Source organism: Micromys minutus (genome assembly GCF_963924665.1).
Source record: "Micromys minutus genome assembly, chromosome: 29".
NCBI classification, from domain to species: domain Eukaryota; kingdom Metazoa; phylum Chordata; class Mammalia; order Rodentia; family Muridae; genus Micromys; species Micromys minutus.
In genome coordinates, this window is record NC_137964.1 from 34,243,302 (window position 1) to 34,270,810 (window position 27,509).

Below are 27,509 nucleotides of genomic sequence, written 5' to 3' on the forward strand. Positions count from 1 at the left end.
CTCATGTGTTGACAGACCAGTGTGGGGGGTAGCCGGCTAGGGCTGGGAGGGAGGGGGGAGGTCAGAGAAGCAGCTACCTCCCTTTCCTTCTGCTTGTCCTCTACAGCTGGAACAGAGCGAGGCCAAGTGTGAGGACGCCCTGAAGACCCAGAAGGTGCTGACTGCGGACCTGGAGAACATGCACAGTGAACTGGAGAGTGTGACCCGGAGCAAGAGCCTGGTACCGACCCTCCCTCAGCCCCAGAAGCACAGGCTCAGGGTCTTGCATTGGCCTGTTGGGGAAACAGCCTTGTATGAAACTAAGATGCTTAGGGTGGGTCTAGGGGGCCCCCCTTGAGACCCTACTGAGTCACCTGGCGTGGACAGGCTTCTCTTGTAGCCACTATGGTTACTCAAAGATGAATAAGAGAACTTATTGTGGACCTACTGAATGCTCAACTTCCTAAGAAGCAAAGGGAATTTACTGTGGGCCTACTGGGTGGTGCTTGACACTAAACTTAACAGAAATCATGCACGTGCACATGCACACACACACATGCACACACATCAACAGTGAGATCCCATTTATAAAGGTAAACAGAGGCCTGTTGAGGACCTACTGTGTGCCCAGTAGCATGAAGTTGAACCTGCAGTGATGAACACAGACAGGCCTACTGTGTTCCTACTGTCATGGAGGCTCTCATTATTCATCCTCAAACTGCTGCATGCTGCCTGTCCAAGAGGAAAAGCCTGTCTCTCAGAGGCTCACTTCAACTCCCTACAATCAAAATCATCGACGATTCATTATAATGCTATTATTGGGTGGTCACCATTGGAAGGAGACAGATGAGCCATGCTATAGATCTATCACATTGGTGACAGTGTCTACGGTCTGGAGGATCCGACCTGGCTTAAGTGTGCCCTTGAAGTACAGAATTCTGTAGTTCACACAGAGACGGGGAGGAACCAACTCAGGCTTGTGCAGGATCCCAGTGAGCCCCTTTGTCCTACATTTTGTTCTAAATGAAGGGGAACATACCCAGAAACACACACACACACACACACACACACACACACACAAGCAACTTGGGAGAGGATGGTTTATATCTTGCACACTTACATCACAGTGCACCGTCAGGGAAAATCAGGACGAGCACACCAAGCTGGGACAAAAGCAGAAGCCGTGGAAGAGCGCTGCTTGCTGGCTTGCTGCCTGCCGCTTGCTCAGTCTGCTTTCTGGGCTCCTTAATTAATCAAAAAGATGCCCCTTAGTCCAATCTAGGGTGCATTTTCTCAACGAAGGTTTCCTCTTCTCAAATGACTCTAGGCTGAGTCCAGTTGATGAAAAGCCAACCAGGAAGCAGCTACACGTTTAAGCACACACAATCACGAGACACGCCTACATACTTATAAAGTCATCAAATACACACATAAAAGTAACTCCCTTGGAGGGAAAACCCCTCAGTTAAATCCACCTCCCCACCTAATAGACATTATGGGACACCTGTTGGATGCCCAGACTGGTGCTTCCTACTGAGGCTATGCCTGTGTGCCTCTGCCCCTCTGCCCCCTGCCCCCTGCCCCTCTACCCCCTACCCCTCTACCTTTCTGTCCCTCTGCCCCTCCTACCCTCTGCCCCACTACCTCTCCATCCCTCTGCCCCCTGCCCCTCTACCTCTCTGTTCGTCTGCCCCCTGCCCCTCTGCCCCTCTGCCCCTCTACCCTCTGCCCCTCTACCTCTCTACCTCTCTGCCCCTCTGCCCTTCTACCTCTCTGCCCCTCTACCTCTCTGCCCCTCTTCCCCTCTTCCCCTCTGCCCCTCTGCCCCTCTGCCCCTCTACCTCTCTGCCCCTCTACCTCTCTGCCCCCTGCCCCTCTACCCTCTGCCCCTCTACCTCTCTGCCCCTCTACCTCTCTGCCCCTCAACCTCTCTGCCCCCTGCCCCTCTGCCCCTCTACCTCTCTGCCCCTCTACCTCTCTGCCCCTCTTCCCCTCTGCCCCTCTGCCCCTCTGCCCCTCTACCTCTCTGCCCCTCTACCCCCTACCCCTCTACCTTTCTGTCCCTCTGCCCCTCCTACCCTCTGCCCCTCTACCTCTCCATCCCTCTGCCCCCTGCCCCTCTACCTCTCTGTCCGTCTGCCCCCTGCCCCTCTGCCCCTCTGCCCCTCTACCCTCTGCCCCTCTACCTCTCTACCTCTCTGCCCCTCTGCCCTTCTACCTCTCTGCCCCTCTTCCCCTCTGCCTCTCTGCCCCTCTACCTCTCTGCCCCTCAACCTCTCTGCCCCTCTACCTCTCTGCCCCTCTACCTCTCTGCCCCTCTGCCCCTCTGCCTCTCTGCCCCTCTGCCCTTCTGCCCCTGCCCCTCTGCAGGTGGACGAGCAGCTGTACAGGCTGCAGTTTGAGAGAGCAGACCTCCTGAAACGCATTGACGAGGACCAGGATGACCTGAACGGCCTCATGCAGAAGCACAAGGACCTCATTGCTCAGGTCAGGACCCGCTCCCGGCGTGTGATGTTGGTAGGCATAACGGCTCAAAGGTAGATAGGTAGGAGCTGTCGGTTCCATATGGGAGATGATGGTGTGTCCTCTGGGGAACGACTTCATCAGGAAAATGTTGACTTCATGCAGCCACCTCCCCATCACCATAAACCTGCTGTGTCTTAGTCAGTGTTCCATCACTGTGAACAGTCGCCATGGCCAAGGCAACTAATAAAGGAAAATAGTTAACTGGGGGCTGGTTTGCAGTTTCAAAGGATTAGTCCATTATTATCATGGCAGAAAGAATGGCGGCAAACATGGAGCTAGAGAAGTAGCTGAGAGTTGCATCGTAATCTGCAAATGGGGGGGAGGGGGAGAGATCCTAATCCTTCTCAAATTTTGCCACTCCCTGATGACTAAGCATTCTTATGTGTGAGCCTGTGGGGGCATTCTTATTCAAACCACCACAGGCAGCCTTCCCATGCATGTGCCCATCCACCCATCTATCCATCCATCCATCCCCCATCCCCCATCCATCCACCCATCCATCCATCCATTATTCATCCATCCACCCATCCATCCATTCATCATCCATCCATTACTCATCCATCCACCCACCCATCCATCCATCCATCCATCCATCCTCCATCCCCCATCTATCCATCCATCCATCCATCCATTTATTCATCATCCATCCATCCACCTATCCATCCATCCTCCATCCCCCATCCATCCACCCATCCATCCACCAATCCATCCATCCATCCCCCATCCCCCATCCCCCATCCATCCACCCATCCACCCATCCATCTATCCGCCCATCCACCCATTTATTCATCCACCCACAATCCATCCATCCATCTGTCTATCCACCCATGTACCCATCCATCCATCCCCCATCCCCCATCCATCCATCCATCCACCCATCCATCTATCCACCCATCTACCCATTCATCCATCCATCCACAATCCATCCATCTGTCTATCTACCCATTCACCCATCCATCCATCTGTCCATCCATTCATCCATCCCCCATCCACCCATCCATCTGTCAGTCCACCCATCTATAATGCTCTCTACTCACTATGTCCACCAGTCTAACCACCACCCACATACTCAGCCATCCAGTCTGTCTGTCTGTCTGTTATTCACCAAAGACTTTCTCTGTATCAGGCCCAGTGAACAATGCCAAGGACACTTTGGTAAGCAAAGGGGCATCTTGATAGCTTTATGAGCTGAGCAGATGTTGCCATAGAGCTACCCAGAGCAGCATGTGGTGAGAGTTGGGGTGGTAAACGGAACTGAGGTGAGACTCCAGGAAAGGACTAAAATTAGGGAGTACTTGCTCAAGGAGAAGGAACCAAGTAGAAATCTGAATAGGTGTCAGGAGTTAATGAGTTTGCAGTGGAACCATGGGATCTACAGAGAAGGTCACAGGTGTGTGTGTGTGGGAGGCACATACCGAATTCATGGAGCCTTGGAGAGGATGAAAGGAGGCTGACGAGGAGAGAAAGGGGAGACCAGGAGAGAGAGACACACCAGGCTCATAGAGGGCTTTCTTTGATGGGTGGTGGGAAGCACTGTCAAGCTTGTGGGAGCTGAGCAGCAGAGGTGCACCTGTTAAGCCACCCCACCCTGTTCACTCCACTGTCACAGAGATGTCCTCTACCTTGATCTATGGGAGACTGAAGCTCAGACATGGTGTTGGGCACTTAAAGCCACATGTCAGGAAAAGTCAGAGAAAAGTGAGGTCGGTAAATGTGGATTTTGGCAGCTGGGAAGAAGAGAAGCTTGGGCTGGAGTAGGGGATGGGCCAAGAGTCCCATTGGGTTTCTGGCCACATTCCTGAGGAGAAGAGCTCAGTCCAGGAGCATCAAACACTTTCCTCACTCTCATCCCCAGAGGTGGCCCAAGTGGCATATTTTCTTGCCTCCAAAGGACAATACCAGGGCGTGTCTGCTAGACAAGGAGACACAACTCACATAAGGAATGGGATCATCAGGGTCACAGCCACCATCATAGGGAGTCTGTGCCTGAGTTGTTAATTTTGTCCTGTGTAAAACTCATTCAGTTCAGCTACAAGTAAAGAACATGTTCTAAGGCAAGTAAGCAAAACCAGACACATGTTGGGGTGGGGCAGGGTGGCAGCCAAGAGGCCTCCACATCCTCAGGAACCTCATTCCTCTGAGATCATCAATATTAGTTATTACCTTCACCTCCTGAAAAGGTCTTGACTCCCCTCTCTGACCTTGAGACTTACTAATGAAGGGGGCCAAGAAGGCACTCAGCCTGTTGTTAGATGAGGATATGGAGGGGCAGTGAGTCCCTGTCTTGCTGTGGCTGGTATCCATGTGCAGGTTCCCAGTTTCCTGACATGGTTCTTAGCCCAACATAGTTTTATCATTCCCCTGAGCTGACAGAAGCAGCCACAGGGAGGGATTAAAGGGCTTATGGTTTCAGGATGCTTGGCCCTGAGTGCACGGGAGTATTTGTGCCTGGAGTATTTGGCTCATGATTGACAGGAAGCCTTGGAGCTTCAGCAGGAAGGAGCCAAGTGACTTGTGACCCTGGGTGACCTAGATCCTATATCTAAGCTGTACCTTCCACCGGTCCACCAACTGTGTGCTCAAATGTGAGATCCATGGATGGATTAAAACATCTTTGGAGGCAGAATATTGACTACTACTTTCCCAATGCCCAATGGTGGCAAGCAACACTTCCCACCCTGGCCTATGGGAGACACTTTACATTCAAACCATGATGCCACCCTTGGGGTTTTGCCCTGGAAGCGTGGGCAGCACAGTTCGTTCTGGGCTCTCTGACATGTGTCATAAAGAGCTCACCAACCATTGTGTCCTCGGGGTAATGCCATGGAGTGACTCAGCAAACAGGGATGGAGTGTTGGTAGGAAGTTGTGGCTCAGCAAATGGAGCCGATGGGGTATTGGGAAGGGGCGAGGGGCATCTTTTAAGCACCAGTGTTTGTCACAGAAGTTCTGACAGAGGTCAGGGATTCTCAAAAGGGTCCTTTCGCCTTGTTTTCTACCTCAACAGTCAGCTGCTGACATTGGGCAGATTCAGGAACTGCAGCTGCAGCTGGAAGAAGCCAAGAAGGAGAAGCAGAAGCTGCGGGAGCAGGTATGTGCTCAGAGCAGCCACGCTGTGAGAGAGGGTAGGAGCCCTGTGTTCCCCCGGGGTCACCCAGTCATTGCTCAAGTTTATTGGTGTGCCAGCTGGATCCAGAAAGTCCTGGTGGACCGAAATACAAATCCACACACTCTGGTCACAGTTGCCTGTGTTCCCGCCCGGACACAGATGACCCAGGCATCATTCAATGCAGGCTTTGCTCCTCTCTTCCTCTGAGAGATCATTCCCAAGAAGAAAAGATGTCTGTGAGTCAGGGCCACACCGTGTTGGGAGCTCTTCCAACTGAAGCCCAATCCCTCTAAATCTCAGTACCTAGTGGGCCATTTTTATCCACAGACAAAGCCCTGCTAGAGTGCCCAGGTCTCATCACACACAAGGGCACTGACTCCCGATGAGCCAAGGACAGAACAGTGGGCACTGGGTAGCTGCAGGTCTCATGATGAAAATGGAGGAATGGATGCTCAAGCAGGAAGTGACATGTCTAGGCTCAGGCAAACAGGAAATAGGCTGTGAGGTTGGGCTTCTAGCTTCCCTCGTTGTGGCTTCCGATGCACAAGTTTCTCCATAGCCAGCTTGGCCCTTTATCATAGTGGCGAAAATTAAGTGGGTGGGACCATGAATGAGCCACAGGGTCCAAGATGCGTCACCTCTCAGCATCTGCTGCCCTGGGGCAGGCCAGCATGAGGGTTGGCAGTGATGGCTTATGAGGACAGTCAGTGTGTATCAGTCCAACAGAGGCCAGGGTGGGGGACAAGGCTGGTCGGTCCAGCGGTTGCCCCAATGTGCCCCCCAGCTGCAGGTGGCTCAGCTTCGTATCCAGTACCTGGAGCAGTCCACTGTGGACCGAGCCATCGTCAGCCGGCAGGAAGCCATCATCTGTGACCTGGAAAACAAGGCGGAGTTCCAGAAGGTGCAGATAAAAAGATTTGAGGTACCCAGAACTCTCGAGTCTAGGGGGCTGGAGCAGGGAGAGGTGTGTGAGTCCCACCTCTGCAAGTCATCATTTGGTTTTCATGCCTCCTTGGGATGAGCCTGACAGCTGCCTCTGTCCTTGACCCTCCTCTGTTGTCCTGTGTTCTTGTCTGTACTTCCCTAAAGCACCCTGCGCTCTTCTACCTTGTCCTCCTCTGTCTGTTCCTACCAGCAGTCCACCCTCACACACACCCATACTCTATTTTCACACTGACTCTCACACCCTCCTCTCCTGTCTCCCTTTTTCCTCTCCTTCCCTTCCCCCTGCCCCACCTAGACTCCATGGGCATCATTCTTCCATCTCTGCCTGTCTATTCATCCCCTCACATCCTTCAAACTATTTGTGGGCAGCTTCTTTCCCACCTATCTGTGGCACCTGTTGGTACTGGACAGACATACGAGCGCACACACCCACAGCACAAGCAGGGCCTTGACTTCACAGGACGGAGCCTTCCAGGGCAGAGAGCCCAGATGGCTGCAGGGATGAGGCCTGGTGGCTATAGCAGCACCCCAGCAGGCTTGGATGGGGTTTGCTGAGGACATTGATGTCCATCTTAAGCTGATCATCTCAGCATGGGTTCACTTTAGCTCTGTGGACCAAGGGCACGAGATATTTACAGAGCTCACCTCCAGTCTGCACCTGACATTTGGTGGTGCTGCTATGTGGGTAGGGGGGTAAGGACAGGCCTCACCTTTAGGTTGATTGACACCTGCCTTGTCCCTCCCCTCAGAGTCTGTGTCCTCATTTCTCAGCAGCCCCCGCCCTTTCGTTATAGTGTATTTGGGTGTGAAAAGCTGCAACCCTCACTCTGAAACACTCACAGTCCCAGGGATGTGTGGTCTCTGATACAGCTGCTGTGGATAAACAGCAGACATTCTTGTTGATTTTTCACAATTGGGTTTTCCAAACAGCTCAAAAGCCCACACAGGCAGGAGCCCTCCAGAATACTGGAAATGCTGGCCACTGTGTTGAAAGGCTACCTACCTCATGCTGGTTCTGTGGAGTTGTTACTCAGTTATAGCACAGCTAATAGCAGGAAAGGAAAAACCTGATAGTTGAGTCCAGAAGCACCCAGCCTGGTGTTCACCAGTATCTAAATGCATCTAAATGTATCTAAATGTATCCAAATGTATCTAAATGTATCTAAATGTATCTAAATGTATCTAAATGTATCTAAATGTATCCAAATGTATCCAAATGTAGCAGAATCTGTGTCCCTGCTGCTGAGGGATGGGTCATTGGAGATGCTGCATGATCCTCTTTCTCCCTGTTTGCTCTGACAATTTCTGAAATAGAGCCTCTCGGGACGACTTCCAATGGATGACAGTGTCTGACCTGAGTCTACCTCCTCTATTTATGGTTCCCAGAACCCTCAGCAAGGCTTGAGATAGTCACAGGGCGCTTGCTTCTGTCAACATGCTGCTGTTTGCCCACCGGGATCCCACAGATCGATGGGATCCAGGCTTGTTGGCTGCCTAATGAATCCACATAGCCTGGGGTTTTTCCAGTGTTCAAGGTGCCTAGCAGTCTTTTGTCTTCATCTCCTCATTATGTCTGATGGGTTTCTGTCCCCAGGAAGGCAGAGCATGGAGGGTTGAGAGGAGTGTTCTTATCTAAGGCTCCCTTTCAAAAACCCAGAAGCCAAAGGTTTGGTTGGACTAGAGTGTTCTTTCTGGGGCGACCATCCAACTCTCAGACCTTGGAAGGCAGAGGCCAAGTATCATTAGGCCTCCTTCTGCAGCCCTGTTTGTGCCAGACTCTGTCTGTGCCAGATGCCCAGCTTAGCACATTAGGACCTGGTAGTGCCCTGGGACACAGACACAGGAGCCCCTACCCCAATCACCTACCCTGGGCCATTTCATTATTTTTTTGTTTTTTATTGTTGTTGGTTTGGTTTATGAGCTTTATTTTTATTTTTTTTTTATTTTGAGATTCTAAAATAATTACATGATTTCCCCTTCCCTTTCCTCTCTCTATACCCTGCCAAGTATCCCTCCTTACTCTCATTCAAATTCATGACTTTTTAATATCCATATGTGTATGTACTACATATGAATTTCCAAACATAACCTGATTGGTCTGTAAATCCTTCTATATATGCTTTCAGGGCTGACCATTTGACACTTGATAACCAGTCAGTGCGGTCTTCTCTGAAGAAGACTAAGAAACCACAATTCTTTACTGGATCACTTGGCACAGACATGCAGGGGCCCAGCAAAGGGTCTCATTTTGTTGAGACGTTCCTTTGGGCGCCTGATTTCCCCCTGTGAGACGCACCGTGCTCTCCGCCCCTCCTAGGTGCTGGTCATCCGACTTCGGGACAGTATGATCAAGATGGGGGAAGAGCTGTCTAGAGCCGTCAAGGTGGAGGCCAAGCAGCGTGAAAACAGCCAATATTATCAGCAGCGTCTGGAGGAGCTGAAGGTGGAGATGCAGGAGCTGGTCCAGCGGGAGGAGGAAGCCAGTCGGCGCTGCATGGAGCTGGTGAGACCAGGCTCTGGTGGGCTCTTGTGCATTTGAGCATTTGGGCTGGGGTAGAAACCTCATTTTAGGGGTTAGAAACACCTTCTTGGTGGGAGACTCCAGGCTGCCTTCACAGGCCTTTTGAGGTGGGTTATCAAGGAGAGAGAAACAGACGGCCATAGTCTGAGAGACGGCACTACCGTTGCCTGTAGACTCTTGAGGTATATTCAAAGCTGACCAAAGGCCTTCTCTGCTGCTGGAAGCAACCACACCAGACCAGCATTTCTTACCTCCTACGATGAATGCCAAAAGAAGGGTAGCCACTGGCTAATCCGAGTAACGTCGAGGTTCCCGAAAGACGTAAGAAATGCTGAGGGAAAAGTGTTTTATTTACTCCTACAAACATGATGGTGAAACAAGCGTTCGCTCATGTATCATGTAGAGTACAACCTGAAAAACAATGGGAATTGGTGAACACATCCAGATATAGTGACGAACACGTCTCCTATAGACAGTGCCTAGGAAGTAGGGCTACTACATAGTGTGTGTCATGAGGTACAGTATCAAGTGAGGGGTTTGATAAGACAATTCCTGTTGGGCCAACCTGCTATCAACAGAGAAATAAAACCTAGGGCTCATAGTCTGACTGGAGATCATTTGCTATTCCCACCGTGGGATGTTGCAAACCATCCCAAGACTTTGACGCCTGTGGGAACAGCGATAATTAGAGTAGCAGATGTAAAGGAAGCTCGTGTATCTATGTCTAGACCTACTGTAAATATATGGTGTGCTCACACAATAAATCCTAGGAAGCCAATGGATATTATAGCTCATGCTATTCCCATATATCCAAATGGCTGTTCCCCCTCCCCCTCTGGAGTAATAACTGACTAGATGCAAAATGATTCTGAATCCTGGCAGAATAAGAACAGAGACTTCTGGGTAACCGCAGGATCAGGGTAAGTGTTGATAAAGGGCAGGCAACACAGAGAGGGTACCACACCATATCTAACGTCCATTTTTCCCCAAGGCTCTGTGCCCATGTCAGCCTACGATGCTCGCAGCAACCACAGTGTGTAGATGGGGAAACTGAGGTTTCAGTTGCTACTTGTGGTGAACGTGGGTTTATTTAAGGGCTTGGAGCAGAGATGGCAAATGTGGAGGATGAAAGAGGCACCTAGAGAAGCTGGTCCTAAGCATGCACAGTGTGCGAGTTCTGAGGGAAGTTCTCCCTGTGGGAATCCCATGTCCGCTGGAAGGATGGGGAAACTGAGGCCCTGAGCTTTCTAGCATGGCAAACTCAGGCTCAGAGAAGGGCAGGTACTTTCTTGCAGTCACAGTCTGTAGCTCTATCCGCCATATTAGTCACTTTATATCCGTGGTGTGGACCGAGAACAATTTTTAATCTGTTTTCTGCCTGTGGGGATTTCCTTCATCTTTTGATGTATTGTTCTAAGAATAGTTTCCTACAGGGATCACAGGGCACATGAAAGCATTGGTATTCTGCAACTGGGGAGGGGTGCCCAGCAATCCTTTTATACAGCAACATCCAACTCACGCGAGTGAACTGTCACCCTGCCTAGCTCAGGCCCCAAGGTCTCTAAAGTGAGGTCATTTCCCCTGCCAGCCTGTGCCTTCTGTCTGTGATAGATCTTACCCACCATACTCCTCTGCAAATGATCTTCTCAGACAACATCCTCTGCAGACATGGTCAGGGCTGTCAGCTCTACCCGACAGGCCAGCTGCCTAGATGGTGACAGACAGGTACTGTAGGAAGACTGAGGTCCCCAGACAGGTCCAGGTCCCTGACTGGAGTTTCCTCTCCTGCCCTGAGGGAGAGAAAGGCTTCCCTCCAGTTGATAAGCAGGGTTCATTAGCAGCCCACTTCCTATGCCACGCCACGTCTATGTCAGCTCTGGCCAGGAGGGAAACCATCCTGGCCTCCATCTCCCCTGACGTCTTTGTTAGCTGGCTGCACACACAGGCAGACTAACCTGTCAAATGGCAGCTTTTCTTCCCCTCTGGGCTGCCTCCCCTTCCGGTACACTGCCACCCCCTCTTCTCCATTCCCCCCCTCTGTGTCTTAGGTCCTAGGGTAATGTGCAGATCCTTAGAGACCCTCAAATATTAGAACAATTGGACAGATATCACTGTCACAAATGCCCCAGGCATCTTGGGACATCTCTGAGCAACCTCAAGATATATCTGCTGTGTTTATGCCAAATGACTGTAAGCTGGGTGTGGTTAAAGCCTCGGATATATGGTCTCAAGCATCATGGGGATCAGAGTCTGAAATGCAGTGTGCCAGGCCATACTCACTCAGACTAACTCCCTCCCCACCAGGCTTCCCTGCCTCCCGGCAGCCACAGGTCCTGGCCAATGACAGCTGGTAGCAATGCTCTAGTCTGTGCCTCTGTCTCCAGACATTTTTTTTTTTTGCCTGAGGGTTCAGGCTGCAACTGTCTCTCTGCTCTTGTCAGGACATCTACCTCTGGATTTAGAGTGCACCCTAAGTGGAGGTTATGTAGACCCTGCAGATAAACCCACATTCACAGTCCTGGGTGGACATGTGTCAGGGAAGGGCCACCGGGAGCTCATCCTGGGAGAGCAGTCTACACCCCAGTCAGCTGCCATAGCAATGGCATCTGGCAAATCCCATGGTCTCTTTAGGGCTTCTGAGCTGAGGAAGACTTTCAGGGACGGGTTAAGCCATCTGTATTGGTGACTTCCCCCTCTGTGGCTGTGACTGAGACCCCCTGACAGAGACAGCCTTAGTTGGGGCGCAGAGCTTATCAGCTCAAGCGTCCAGAGCTCTCGGCTGTCCCTCGTGGCTGGGAAGAGCACAGGGTGGGAGCCATGCAGTGGCAGCAGAGTCTGGTGACATTATTCAGTCACACGGTATGCACCAGGGACAGCAAATATAAACCTGAATCAAGGAGGCATTTAACCTTTAAATGCTGCCTCCGGTGACCTTCGGCCCACTAGGCCCAGCAACCTAAAGGCGCAAAGTAGGACCACAAGCTGTGTGGGCCCAGGAGTTCAAAACGTGAGCCTGCAAAGGACATTCCCAATTCAAATCACCACGCACAGCTTCTTGCTAAGAGAGGCTGTCCGCACCTTACAGTATATTCTTGGCCTTCGGGATCCCAGCACTCTGTGGGAAGAGGAAAGAGGTTTGGGCTCACGCATGCTCACAGGCACAATTAGGAAGGATGGATCTCAAGGTCTCACTGTGCTGAGACACATGAGGACTCTGGGACAGTAAATGATCATTGTTATTTGAAGACAGTTTGTTGCTGAGGCTGGTCACCCTGCTGTGGCATCTTGTCACCTACTTAGGATCCTCAGATACCTCACTGCACCTGTTCTGGTCCAAGGCCAGGGCCAGCATATCTTCTCCTGCCACTCTGTGCAGAAGTCAGAGTTCTTGGTCCATTCATTCATCTTAGGTGTGTCCCTGGAGTGCCTACTGTGAGTCAGGTTAGACGTGGGTGTGCTAGGTGTTCTCAACAAGCCTACACATCTACACGTGGGGCTGTTACAGCTTGGGTCCCAGCATTTCCAAGTCAAAGCAGGAAGTTAGATTATCGGGGGCATGCACTTGGAGGGGACATTTAGGGTACTGGTCTCTCCCTGCTTTTCTCTTTGCTGCATAGTGTCTGTAAGTTGAGTAGACCACCTCCACCAACATCTCTCTACCATACTCCGAAGCAGCAGGGTGAGAGGCCATGGAATGATACCTCTGAAACAGTGAACCAAGTCAAACTTCCCTTCTCATTATGTGTGTACCTTGCGTATTTTCCTGCAGCATCAGAAAGCTGGTTATCACTAGTGGACTTTACACAGATACACTTTCCTCTGCAGTGACAGATTACAACACTTGTGGGCACAGCCCTCTTAGTACCGAGTCCTCCTCCCATGCAAACCCGTCATCACCCAGATCCGTGTTCTAGGGCAGAGTCGCCCTCTGCACCCTCCATCTTTAGAATTAAAGTTTCCCTGGAAGGAAGAAAGGTGATTTCCCAACTTCACAATTCAAGAATTCATTCATCAGCCCACCCACCCATCCATCCATCCATCCTTCCATCCATCCATCCATTCATCCATCCATCCATCCATCCATCCATCCATCCTTCCATCCATCCATCCATCCATCCATCCATCCATCCATTCATCCATCCATCCACTCATTTATTCATCCACTCACCTACCCACCCATCATCCATCCTTCCTTTCCTTCCTTCCATCTTTCCTTCCTTCCTCCATCACTAATTCTTTCAGTGTGTGCTGTGTTTTCTGAGGTATTGACCACCCTCCACCAGGCAGAGGTGACCCAGAGCAGTAGCATCTGGGATGCTAGTGCTAGAACTGATGACCTTGTGTGTCTAGCACTAAAGTCTTCCCTACTGTATCCCTGTTCTTTCAGTCTGGGCTGCTGAAAAATGACTCTATCGTATCAGACCAAGAAGGACTCTAGGGCCCCCGAGACCCTTGAGCCTCTGCAAGGATGTTGATGGATCTTCTGTCGGTATTCCTTTCCGCCTGTCCCCAGCCAGCTCCATTTGTCACAGCTGGTGTTGGTTTAAAGGGCTGTGAGCTGTTGCGTGTGGGTGATTGATCCCCCAGCTGGCTCACCAGCACATCCAGATCAGTATCCATTACCCCAGCAATGGAACTTCTCTGCCTGCAAAATAAGACAAATGAGCTCTGACCATTAATTTTAGGGATGTACTATTCCTGGCAACTCCAGGTGCCATTGTGGAGAAAAGAATTCGCTGGCCCTAAATCATTCAAGTTCCTTTGTCATCAGGGCACAAGATGGCTCATCTCTGGATTTATAGTCTGTTGGTTTTTAGTTGTCACAGGGCCCAGGAGGACCACTTTGGTCCCTGGACTGGGTGTCTATGGAAGTTGGGGTGCGGATGGTGTTGGAGAGCCACACACCACCTGCTTCTGTCCTGACATCCCTGTGGTGGAAGCTATACCTCTTAGGGCTGTACACAGGTCTCCCAGGTCTGAAAAAACTTGCAGCGTGCTTGGCTACCTGGTGTTCCCACACCTGTGTTTCTATGGGGCGCAGGACTTACCTGTTCTTGACCAGCGTCTGCAATCTCGTCCTGCCGTACAGAAAGATTGGGTTTGGCTTGCTTCCCGGGAGAACCCCTGGGTTAATTAGCATAGGCACTTACAGAAGTGGGTCTGGCAGTGGCCCTATGCCTCAGTGAGTAGAGGTACTTGGCCCAATGCTGATGGCCCGAGTTTGAGTCCCACGTGGTGGATGGGAAGGGATGGGTGACTCCCGAAAATTGTCCTCTGCTCTCCACAAGCTCCACTTCACACGGCATTTTTGGTTAAAAACTAGAGAATGACTGTTGTGTGCCTGGGCCATACTAGGTTCCCTGAGGGAGAGACTGTCTCTGAGGCTGCAAATCTAACTGCACTGCCTTCTCCCTCCCATCTGGCTCATCCTGGACCCTTCCCATCACACCCATGGATGACAAATTGCCTCCCTTTCCCACTCCCTCCCTCTGTCGCTCATGAAACTGCTCTGACTTGTGTGAACATAGACCCAGTTGGGCTTTAATCCAGTTACCAAAACACTGGATGTCCTAAAGCAAGTTAAGTCCACAGTGTCCAGCTAAGGAGGCCGAAATCTGAAATCAAAGGCTCCAGGAGGGACAGTACAGTCTTGTTCACAGTCCAGTGGTTCCAGGTGACCCTTGGAGTTGGCTACACCAGCTGGTCCCCACCTCTGTCCGAACATGGCTTCCTTTTCTGTACCGACCCTGTGTGTCTTGTTCCGAGGCTAAACTCACTGGATTTATCGCCACACCATTAGTGATCATTCACGTCACTGTGACCATGTGGCTCATGGCTTCAGGATGGGGGTAGCCCAGCATGGTGCCGAAGGTGGTAAAGAACTCAGTTCATGTCATGTTGGGCTGAGAAACAGAGGGCAAAATTGGGGCACTTGGGGATGATTTAGATCCAGAGGGCCGGCTTCCTCTAGCTTGACCTTGTCCCTGAGTTTTCAGAACCTCCTGGAATAAGGCTGCCGGGAGCTTCCAAATTGTGAGCCTGCGAGGAGACATTTTATACCCAGCTATGATGGGATTCTAATTCGGTATCGTCTTTTCTAATTACTTCTGCAAAGATCCCCTGCTTCCCAAAACAGGCTCCAGACGGATGTGAATGGGAAGGCAGGGCAAGCACTAACAGGAGGAACCCCGGAGATGCCTTAGCTCATACAGCATAACCTGCTCTCTCCTGTGAAGCACAGGGTCGAGCCGTCTGCCTGTTAAATAAGTATACAGAAGTGCCAAATAATAGCACATGACAGATGCTCGCCGGTTGCCATTTGGGTTTCTTTCTCCTTGAGACTCTGACTCTCATTTCCTCTGACACAATCTGCCCCCTGCATGCGTCATTTCCTATCCCACAAAGGATGTGTCAGTTCATGGTTATGGTGGCAGCTAGGGTTGGTGCCGTCCGTTTTCCTCATGCTGGGCTCTGGACCAAGGACTTTGTATGCAGTTCCTCCTTTTATTTTCACCAGTAGAGGAACCAAGAGCCATTGAGGTAAAGCATTTTCTCCCAACTGACAGAGTGAGAATTTGAACCCAGGCCCAAGCCTCTCATAGATGATTTTCTGACTCAAACAGCCACCACATTTACTCACAGAAGTACATATTCAAAATAATTGAAGAGTTATGACTCCTCACGGTGTAACTCAAGGTTTCCCAGCTGTGATGTTATTAATTCTGAGGGTTGGGGTGCAGAACATTCTAATATAGTTAGCAGCACCCCTGCCCTCTATCCAACAGGAACAGACAACATCCCTGCTCCAAATGATTACCATAAAATTGTCTCCAGACATTACTGATCATCCCAAAGAGGCAAAGCTCCTCACCATCTGACCAAACCCTCACAGTCGATGTTGGGGTGACGCCTGTGGAATGTCCCATCTTACAGATGACTCAATTGAGTTTCAGGGAGATGGTGTGTTATACCCCAGGTCATAAGGCAGCTGGAAACAGAGCCCATGAGAAGATAGAGTCGAGATGGAGAAAAGGGAGTAACAAGTCCCCGCTCAGAGGGAAAGGACATAGCATTCTGCAGGCTAAGCTTTCTGAGACCCAAGGCAACCTCAGGGTGGATTCTGATTCCGGGTGGGATTGAAAGCCTCTCTGTAGACTGTGTACTTTTAATAATGTTTAAATAAAACATGGGAGAACTGGTGTGATCTCCTCCCCACGTCTGGCTTGTCAGCACCCAGGCTGGCTCATAAATAGTTAATGGACAGCCACTTACAGCTCTCCTCTGTTAAACCCAGCATCAATTTTATATGCCCATGAATTATGGATCTGCCATTGCTTAGGGGTGCGTTTTCCACCTTCAAAAAGGAAAAATGAAAAGAGATCCAGGTCTTAAGGAAACGAGGAGCCTGGCCCCACCACTGCGTCCATACATTTCCTTTAAGCAAAGACATCCCAGCGTACGGTGCATGGCTGGGTTGGGTCTCACAGTGTTCACCAGACAGAAGCTGGAGAGTGCCCGTGAGTGCTCAGCTGGCTCTTCACAAGGCATTTCCTGGATTCTAGCAGCTTCCAATTCCCAAGGTGTAAATTTCCCACCTGACACCGAGTACACAGGGGGCAGGGGCTCTGCACACCGGCACGTAGGCCACCACCATCTGCATTCCCCCAACACAGGAAACAAACAAACTTCAGAAGTACACATCACAGAACATCACCAGTGAAATCATGTAGAAACGTGAGATTCATCTTTGATTTTAATATGATTATTTCATGGTCAATTCACGTCATTTAATTTCTGCTAATAGCTGTGTTCAACACTTGGCTTTTGCAAAACTGCTGACAGTTTGACAACAAAGCCCCTGCCAGCTGTGCGCAGCCTGAGAGCCTCCCTGGGGTGGGGTCACTGGGGTGGGGCAACAGTGCTCTGGATGGGGGGGTTACCAGGGCATAGAAGGAGAGGGATTTAGTGTCAGGTGGCCGTGAAATCAAACCTCATGGCCATTCCAGAAGCTTCTAAACACAGAATAACCAGAGCTGGGGAGGCGGCTCAGTAGGCAGAGTTCTCACCATGCAGGCATGAGGACCAGACTTAGCTCCCAACACCAACAGAACAAAAATCTGGGCATGGTGGCACATGCTTGCAGTCTCAGCGTTGTGGAGAAATGAGGACCTCAGAAGATGGCTGGCCAGCTGGCCTAGCCTGATTGTCAAGCTCCAAGTCCCAGTGACAGATCTGACTCAAAAAATACATGAAGGGGACAGCCCCTAGAGAGCCATACCCAAAACTGACTGTAGGCACACGCACAATCATACACGTGCACACAGACATATATGCACACAGACATACACATGCACACAGACATACTCATACACACAATCATACCTATGCATGCAAGCACACACAGACATGCACACATATAGATACAGTGATACACACATATACATATACGTACATACATACACCTATACATATAGAATTGCAAGCATAAACACAAAGAACATATACATACACACAGCAACAAACATACACACATGTATAAACAATCATCTAGATAACCACACAGATCCAAACACATACACACAGAGACATATACAAACATGACACATACAGACATACACACACACACCAACATACACATACATTCACAGACACATACACCACAGACATAGACACACATACACACACATGCACAGACACATACACCACAGACCTACACACACATGCACATAGAATCATATACATAAACACAGACATACCCATATGCACATGCATACACACACATGAACACAGAATCATACACATCTATAGAGACATACACACATACACACGTGCACACACATACACTTTTATATGCACAGCATCTCACACTACGCATACACACACACAAAATCATACTAACAAAACCAAACACTGAAGCAGGTGGTCCAGGCGACTCTCAGCCCTGCCCTGTGATTCCTACAGACCCCCTTTTCTCTACTTTGTCCTGTTCTCGGAGTCTGCTCACATCCAGGAAGAGCCCTGAGCAGCCCAGAACCAGACCCCTTGCAGTGTTGGGATTTGTTTTTGTTTCTTTATGTTGTTTTTGTGCTCAATGAGCCATGTGTCCAGTGTTCAGATTGGCACACGGCCCCTCCTCGGCTGCCCTGGGCATCACCAGCTCAGGGTTAAGGGCTCATTTTATAAAGCTCTGAGCATTCTCTGCTTGCAAATGTGAAGTTGAGCTCATAAAGATGAATTATTTGGAGTGAGGAGTGGAGTGTTTAAAAAGTCATTCCATATGGAGGGCATTTGGGGCCACAAGCCGGGTGTAAATAATGTACTTCACAGCCCCCAGCAGGGTGTAGTTTCCTAATTACTGCCCTTTAGCACTATCTCAGCGACACGCGTAAGGCTCAGCGTTCCCAGACTGCTCTGCGTTCTGTTCAGGGCTTGCTGCACGCTCAGAGCTGGCAGGGCAGCTGTGGCGGTTCCCACCCTATCTCTCAAGTCATCAGGATCTCTGGTTGTCCCCTCAGCCCCCACAAATACTCCAGCACCAAAGCAACTTGGTCTTAAAGGTGGGTAAGGCCCTGCGTCCCCCAGACTTCAGAATGCCTCCACATGGGGTTCCTCCACGTTGTCTTTAATCCCAGACCTTGAATTGCGTGCTCGTCACAATTCAGAAGGTGTTGGCATCTAATGAAATGAGTTCCTCTCCGTCTGCCTCTGAGATGAGGCATCCCGATAGTAAAAATCTATTACCGAAAGCCTACCTAGGAATAATTGGGTCCATTACTCCCTGGCTTGTGGCTTTGTTTCTGCAATTGGAAAGTGACTCTCCGGCAATTAATCAGAATTTACAGTTGCTAATACCAATTACAGACAGTGTGTGTAGTCTCAGGATGGTATACACAGAGAGCAGATCGCTATCGGGTCCCCCGAGACCTCATCAACCACACTTCGTCACTTTACTGGGAATTAAAGTCATTTAACTCCACAATGTTAATTACTTTAAAAAAAAAGGGAAGGGGGGCACTGACTGAATACCGCAGGTGTATATTAAATTATTCAAATCAACCCGAGGCAGACTGCTTGGATGAGATCAAGCTCTGTTCAGTCGTCACCACACTTCAGGGGAGGCCAGCAGGCTGGTGTCTGGGATGACAGTGTCCTTGCTGTTACAGCTGCATGTTCTTGGGAAAACAGCCGCCCAAGGGAAGTCAGGGTCTTGTGAATCCTACTGCTCTGACTTGCACCTTGTCAGGCACATACTTCAACAGGAGGGGTAGGGATACCCTGCTTGTGATTCTGACAGGGGGATGGGGGACACTTGTCTTAGTGAGAAGAGATTAGGGAACCTTAGAACTTGAGGCTGCACCAATAAATGGGTCAGCAGAATGGGCTGTACTAGGAGAATTGGGGTTTTAAATGGGGTGTGTCAAGAGTAGGCGGAAGCTAGTGAACTGTCAAGTCTATGGCTATTGCTGTTGTTGCTTTTGTGGTGGTTGTTGTTGCTGCTGTTGTTATTGCTATTGTGGTGGGTGCGGTTGCTGTTGCTATTGCTGTTGTTGCTACTGTTGTGGTTGTGATGGTTGTTAGGAATCTACCAGCTCTGATTGAGATATTCAGAAGGAAACTCTCTGGGTCGCCTGACAGAGAAGCCTAGGACTTCAAGACTCTATGATGACCACGGCTCAGTCCAGACCTCAGGGCTCAACTTGTACCAGCTCCCCAGAGCTGAGTGCTCACAGCTCTGCTTAGCTCTTTTCTATGGCACCCCTATAGCTTCCCAGTGTTAATCACCGTGGGAAATATCTGCACTCTGGGAACTGGCACACACTGTAGCCAGGGTTTCATTTTTACACACCTGCCAGCACACTCTGTCCAGACCCTTTACCCAGCCCTCTGCCGATGGCCATTTTGTAGCTTCTCATCTCAGTGACTGTGAGCCAAGCTGAGAATAGCTACACCTCCATTAACCACAGCAAAAGAAGACATTTCCTACAAAACCGACTAACCCAGAGCCCCCAAATGTGGACAGTCTCGTTGGTTTTGATCACTGGCTTCAGGTCATTCACTACTAAAACCCGCTGGCACCTGAAGAGTATAATTTCTGACTGACAGCTCTGGATGGAAGTGTGTCCCACACTGAACCCCAGAGCAGAGTCGGCTCCATGGTAATCCATGGCAGGTAGTCAGGGAAGAAGCCCAGAGCAGCAGAATGTTGGAGCCAGAAGTAGACAGGGTAGTTTCTAGGGAGGAGAGACCCTGAGATTCTGTCTTGGTCCGGGTTTCTAATCCTGCACAAACGTCATGACCAAGAAGCAAGTTGGGGAGGAAAGGGTTTATTCAGCTTACACTTCCCCATGGTGTTTATCACCAAAGGAAGTCAGGACAGGAACTCAAGCAGGTCAGGAAGCAGGAGCTGATGCAGAGGCCATGGAGGGATGTTACTTACTAGCTTGCTTCCCCAGCCTTGATCAGCTTTCTTTCTTAAAGAATACAAGACTGCCAGCCCAGGGATGGCACCACCCACAATGGGCTGGGCCCTCCCCCCTTGATCAATAGTTGAGAAAATCCTTTACAGCTGGATCTCATGGAGGCATTTCCTCAGCTGAGGCTCCTTTCTCTGTGATAACTCCAGCTTGTGTCAGGTTGACTGCAGGCCTTGGCTTCTGCTGGGACCACTCATGATTGGGTTAGGTCTCATCTCTACTTGATTTTCATCTCCTCCTTGGATCTCTCTTGCTCTGTCTTCTCTTTATGATGTTTCTGGGCTGGGACATGCTGGGGCACTGTGGGTGGGGCTGCCCAAAGAGAGGAAAGGAAGGGGAGGCTGTGGCTATCCCTCTTCTCCTTCAGAGGATCAGATAACTGCTGTGTGACTCTGCTAGACATGGCAGCGTGTGTGCCAAGCCAAGAGGGTGTTCCCAGCCAGGCCCATTAGTGAGTTTGTCAGTGCCACAGGAGTGCCCACAATTACCCAGAGAAGGACAAGTGACCAGATTTGTTTTTAGAAACAGTGCAACTCACATCTATGTATTCAGTCACTCGGTCCTTGGTTTTATTTTACGTGGAACTAATAAACAACAATCACAAGTGATGCCGTCTTTATTACCATGATCTGTCAACATTATAACGAAAGCTATCACCCTACCACCTTCAACACCATTATACTCACCATTTGCAGGATCAACACCATTAATACCCCCACCATCATAACCATCATCACCTTAATTACCACCATCACTATCACTACCACTTTCATTACCACCATCACCACCATCACCATCACTTCCACCACCATCACCTTCATCACCACCATTATCACCACCACCATCACCATCACCATCACTACCAACTTCATTACCACCTTCACCACCACCTCCACCACCATCACCTTCATCACCACCATTATCACCATCATCATCACCATCACCACCACCATCACCACCATCACCAACTGTGCCATGTTACCTCCTCTGTAAGGTGGGTTATAAAGCAGTGAGGAGACAATGCCTTGCAACTATGATGTGGTGAGTGAGCTCTCTAGTCTACCCCTCCCCCAGCCTTGGTCTCACCTCAGCTGAGCTGAGCTTGCTATAGCTCCCTTGAGTGTCCAGAAGTGCTGATCTTTCTCAAGGACAGCCTCTGGCCTCTCCTTCCTGTCAGCTCCCCTCTCAGCCAGGCGCTTCCCCAGGCCCAGCCAGTTCCTTCACACCTCTTCATAGAGAGGTGGCATCCTCTAGAAACACCCACACATATACATTAAATTATTGCTGGACAGACCTTTGGAACTGGGCCTGCTGTCAGGGACACTGCAAAGCAGTCAAATAGATAGGTCACATCTTGGAGGGCAGGATGTTCAGACAGGGCGGGGCTGGGGCCGCTCCAGACTTCCCTATCATGGGACCTGACACTGGGATTGATTTGACCAGAGCAGAGGGGAACAGGAAACACAAGCCTGTTGCTCCAGCTGACACATTTGCATATATCCAAACCAGAGTTGCTCTTGGAAAGAGTAGGTGCGATTTCCTTCCCTTGTTGATTCTGGATGGGCGTGTTTCCACAGCATCCTGTTTATTGGAACGAAGCATCTAGTAGGCCTCAAGCCTTGCTTGAGTTAATTCTCCCCAGGTTCCTTTGACCTTTGTCCTTGGTGTTTGGAATATGGCAGTGGGTGGGCGGCTCTGGCTACAGAAATGCTGACTCCCAGTCCCTAAGCCCTGCCTCTGTTTCACGTATGGATATATCTGGTTTTCCCTGCACTGTGCTATTTCCTGCTACCAGGCATCACTCTTCCAGGGTGTGCTTCGGAAATGAGCAGTGTGCCGGGCGGGCGGATGTACAGGTGTCTGCTGTGTGTTGAGTGACTCTGTGACAGTTTTGCATATGCAAAACAGGTCAAGCTCTCTCTTTGACAGGATGGAGGGGAGCTGTCTGCCTCAGTGTGTGGGGTTGCCAGAATACATACAGGGCAGAATCGCAAAGCCTTCCAAGGTGTCAGGCATAGAAAGAGTGGGTGTAGAAGCCTAGAAGCCAACGGCTCTTGGCATGACAAGTCTCCAGTGTTCCCCCAGAAGTGAGGGCTGATGGGAAAGAACAGATGAATACAGTGCGCTCTCTCTCTCTTTCTCTCTCTCTCTCTCACACACACACACACACACACATGTGATCATCAGGCAAGGACTCGGCCCATGAGGGTAGCTTGTGTTGGCTGGTGCTGAGTGACCCAATGACCCCACCACCACAGGGCTCTTTTAATCTGAGTAGTGTTGGTTGAGACAAAGTGTGGAATCTGACCCATTTGAGCAGCCACAGTACCCGGTCGCCATGCGTGGTCTCTGTATTAGACACCCAGCACCACCTCAAGGTGGTACCCAGCTCCTTCCCTTCCTCTGGGCTTCTCCCTCCAGCGGAGCTAGCTGAGCCTAGCCTGTTTAGTTTCCATATTGATCTCTTATCACAGATAGCTGAGTGATAAAAAGGGGACCTGTCTGTGGAGTCCACAGAGTGACTCAGTTCCCCTGAGCCTTTGAGTCACATCGCAGTTGTGCCTTAGGAAGGATGGCCAGGACAGACACTGCTAGGACAGACAGACTCTCAGTTCCCATCTGTCTACCATCTTTCTCCTACAAGGTAAAACCAGTCTGCCCTTTTAAAAAGATGAATGTAGGAGCTAAACTCTGCTGTTGGCTGATTGCTGTGCCTGCCTTCTGCTCCCTAATGACAGAGCTCGCCTTGTTCTCCATATGGCTGCTTGCTGTTCAGACCCACAAAATCCTAACACTTAAAATGACAGCGTCCTCGGTCGTTAATGCCTGAGGCCTTAGCATTTGAAGGCCAGGAAATGCACGGAGTGAGAGACTCTTGAGTGACAAACATTAGTAAACCCGTGAGTTAACCCTGACAACTAATGTCTATGTAGATCTCATGTCCCCAGGTACAGTGACTCTGGGTGACTCCATCTGAGGGAGCCCACGGAAACCCCATCTGTCCTTGGACTCACAGGTTCCCGGAGTTACAGAACAGTATTACAAGCAACTGTGGGACTCACAGCTGTTTGAAGGGTGACTGTAAATCTTGTCTGCATAGCTGGTTTCTGAGTGTTTCAGTTTTGGGGACAGTTTTGACCTCTGAACCTCCCACCATGGGAGAATAACCACATTCACAGAGGATGTACACTGAACCTTTGTGCCAACAGAACTCTACTGGCAAACACAGGTCGGGCCAGGTTTGACTGGCTGTCACTGCCTCCTCTGCTTTGGAGTATGAGGCTGAAAAGACTCCACCATGCTCTAAGGTTTGCTTAAGAAATCTCCCAGGCCTGCGATGCATCTCAGTTGTAGAGTATCTGTCTAGTGGCTGCAGGTAACTAGACAGACAAACGACTACTAACTCCGTGTGTACACACAGAATGCTCGGCTCAGGTGCAGAGTCGAATCGAAGGACAGTTTGGCTCAGACCACTGCCTCCCCCTGGGCAGCCTCAGAGCCTCGGAGAGGGGGTGTCTGGCCAGGAGAGTGGTTGGGGGTGGGGTGGATCTTACCGTAGACTGAAGGAAATTAAGGCCCTCAGCAGCAATGCCTCACAAACTCTCCCTCAGACTCAAGCATTCCCAAGTGCCAGGGAGGGCAGAACTTGCAGGCTGTGGGCCTCAGCAGTGAGGAGGAGGATTTGATGAATCTGTTCCTGTGAGAGGCACGCACAGCCCGGCCATCACCTTGAGATGTGGAAGGGAGAGAGCACAAGGCTCAGACGTTGTTTTTCTTCCCCGTGGAGTCAATAAATGGATAAATGGACCGTGAGTGGCCAAGTGGCTGTTATGATTTTAGACTCTATCGAAAGGAACATCACAGAAGTGTACGGGGGGGGGGTGTCAACAGCTTCTTGTTTCATACAGGGAGCTGCTGCCTCCCGATATTGTTAGGAGGCGTCAGAGAGGACAGTGGCGGACAGTCCGGGAGCAGCTGGGATTGTCTGGTGTGCGGCGACAAAGACTCTGTACAGAAACCCTTTCCAGAGCCCTTCTGCTTAAAGCTGAATTCTTGCCTTTGATTGAGGGACATCTTCAATCTCTGTTTACATGGTGTGAAGGAGTTACTCCAGTAGGTAGAGCTGCTTGCCTTGCCCAAGGCCAAAGAGGGAAGAGATTGACAACTACTGTGTCTTCAGTGCTCCTAAGCCTGTCCACTCCAGTGTCACCTGAAAGAAACATCTCACCCGGGGAGGGGGTGGCTACAGCAAACCCAACCCGACAAGAAGAGGGGGGCCTGAGAGCGACACTTCCTTTCTTAAAAAGGAAAAATGTGGAAGGAATGATCACATTATTGTGTGTGTGTATGTGTGTGTGTGTGTGTGTGTGTGTGGTCATGCCATCACACACATGTACAGGTCAGAGGACAATGTGGGCCATCTGCTGCCTCTTTCCTTCTACCATGGGGTTCCAGGAATCTAATTCAGGTCTTTGTTGGAATTGGGAACAAGCACCTTTACCTGCTGAGCCATCGCTCTGTCCATGCAGGGCCTTTTTGGCTATCATTTTGGTTTAGATAGCCCGCAAAATAATGGGTTCTGCATGGCTTTCTTATGTGTGTATGCCAATACACACACATGCACACATATACACACACCATATGTACATGCCATGTGTGTGACGACAGACATGATATTTGTCTTTCTGCATATGGCTTTATTTATCAGGCAATCCCTAGTTCCACCCAGACCTCAGAGAGGACACAATTTCACTCTGTGAGGCTGAACCAAGCTCGCTGAGGATAAGAGCCACACTGATGACGGTTCGGTTGGTTCTGTCATCGGCCACTCTGTGTGGCACAGCAGTGCATGTGAGCTGAAAGGCTGTTCCATGGCTCTGTAAATACTCTTCATCCCTTAGGGGATGCTCCAGGGGCGTAGCTGGGGCACATGGCGTTCTGCCTTTTCACTTTTTAAGAAGGCCTATTGGTTTCCACAATGCTTAGACATTTTGTCTTCTTTCGTTAGACTGAATCTCACTCACTGTAGCCTAGGCTGGCCCAGAATTTACAATCCCTCTGCCTCCGCCTACCCAGTGGGTCACAGGGAGACATCACCATACCCAGCAAAAGGTTCTGCAATTAAAACCAGGTGATAGAGACACTGCTTGTCCAGGGACCTGAGTTATGGAGTAGCTGGGAACAACCACAAGTTCCTCTACTCCAGAACCTCCTTGCCATGGGGGAGACTTTCCATCCTGAAGGTGAGGTCACAAAGTGAGGTCAGTGTTTAGCTTCACATCCGGGTTCAACTGTCCTATGGGTGTGATTCTGTTCCTTGGAAGTATTTTGACAATTTTGCTTGTCACAAATTAGAGGGATGCTAGTGTTCTCTAACAGGTGGATCCCAGAGAGGTGGTCAACACTGTGAACTGCTCAGCATGGCTCACCCAGCTGCCCACAGTGTGGTAGCATCTGTCCCCACACATCCATGGTTGATGTGCCCCAGGTCCTAGCTCAGCGCCCTCTGTTACAGAAAACAAAAATTTTCACAGGACCTTTCTGGAAAAATGCCTGGTGCCCTCAAATCAGGGGAGGGATAAGTGTGTGAACGCCACACTCTGAGGGAGGAATAGGAGGGTAAACTCCTCACACTGAGTGTGGCAGGAATAAATGTCCAGAAAGTCCACTGTCAATGCTGTGACTTTGAGGCTCCGACATCTGACACTGTGGAACATCCTCTGCCTCAGCAGATGGGAGCCCTTCACTCCAGACACTGTCTTACTCTCTGTCATTACCACACCGGCCACATGCTGTTCACTGATGGTCTTTGCTGTTTCATCACGCGCTGTTATGTCTCCAACAGTGGCCTCCTTCTCCACCCCACTTCTCAGCTAGACAGCATCGACTGTTCCGAGTCACGGGGAGCTGGGATCTGGCATTGATCACCAATGCCAGCAGCAGCACTGTGTCCTCCCTGATCGATCTCCTGGGAGAACAGGTGGAACGGTACAAGACTATTGATAAGGGTCGGTCTGCCTCGGAGGGATCGTCTCCTCCCTCCTCTCTTGAGCATTCGGGGGATTTTGGGGGGTTTTGGAGTAGGTAGGCTGTGGTTGTTGAGGAAAGAAGGCCTTGTCATTAATGCAGCCACCTGTCCCTGGTGTAGGGACTGTCTGAGAAGTATATCAGGCCATTTCTTCTAGGGGCAAACTGCATAAACTAGGAAGACTGCTCTTACCTAGGCCTAGGTGACATTGCGGGGACAGTCCTTCTACGTGGTCTTCCATCTGATCAAGGGAGCAGTGAGTAAGAGGAGGATGTGGCCATTGTCAGTGTAGCTCCGTAGTTTGTCTCAGTGTTAACCTTGTTAACCAGTTAACCATGGTTACTGTCAACCTGATACAACCTAGAGTCACCTGGGAAGAACCCCAATGAGGGACTGCCTTAGTTATGGTTCTGTTGCTGTGAGGAGACACTATGTCCAAGACAACTGGTATACATAAAATATTTAATCAGGGCTGGCTTACAGGTTCAGTGGTTCTAACCATTATCTTCATAGTGGGAAACAAGGCAGTGTCCAGGTAGACATGGTGCTGGAGGATCTGAGAGTTCTACATCTTGATCCCAAGGAAGCCAGGAGGAGACTGTCTTCCACATTGGAAGGCGCTTGGGCACAGTAGACCTCAAAACCTTCCTCTAACAAGGCCACACCTCCTAATAGTGCCATTTTTCCATGGGCCATGTCTATTTTAACCACCACAGGAATTGTACCCTGGGTTGGCATGTGGGAATGTCTATGGGGAATTATCTTGTTAAATGGTATGGAAAGATCCAGCCCACTGTGGGTGGCATCATTCCCTACTTAGGGGGACCTGAACTGCTTTGGAGAAGAGCAATGGAGCTGTGCACAAGCAAAAAGCTGTGCATGCATTGATCTCTCTCTCTCTCTCTCTCTCTCTCTCTCTCTCTCTCTC

General features: G+C 50.2%; 1 protein-coding gene across 2 annotated transcripts in view; it reads left to right on the top strand.

Annotated features, from left to right (window-relative positions):
• Positions 1-27,509, top strand: part of MYO18B (myosin XVIIIB) — a 199,813-nt gene that overhangs the window by 124,133 nt on the left and 48,171 nt on the right. For both annotated transcript variants that reach the window (XM_080940828.1, XM_080940829.1), the window contains exons 35-39: positions 107-220; positions 2,350-2,466; positions 5,512-5,595; positions 6,398-6,535; positions 8,876-9,061. In XM_080940828.1, the coding sequence (XP_080796954.1) occupies positions 107-220; positions 2,350-2,466; positions 5,512-5,595; positions 6,398-6,535; positions 8,876-9,061 (639 nt within the window). The remainder of the gene's footprint in view (positions 1-106; positions 221-2,349; positions 2,467-5,511; positions 5,596-6,397; positions 6,536-8,875; positions 9,062-27,509) is intronic.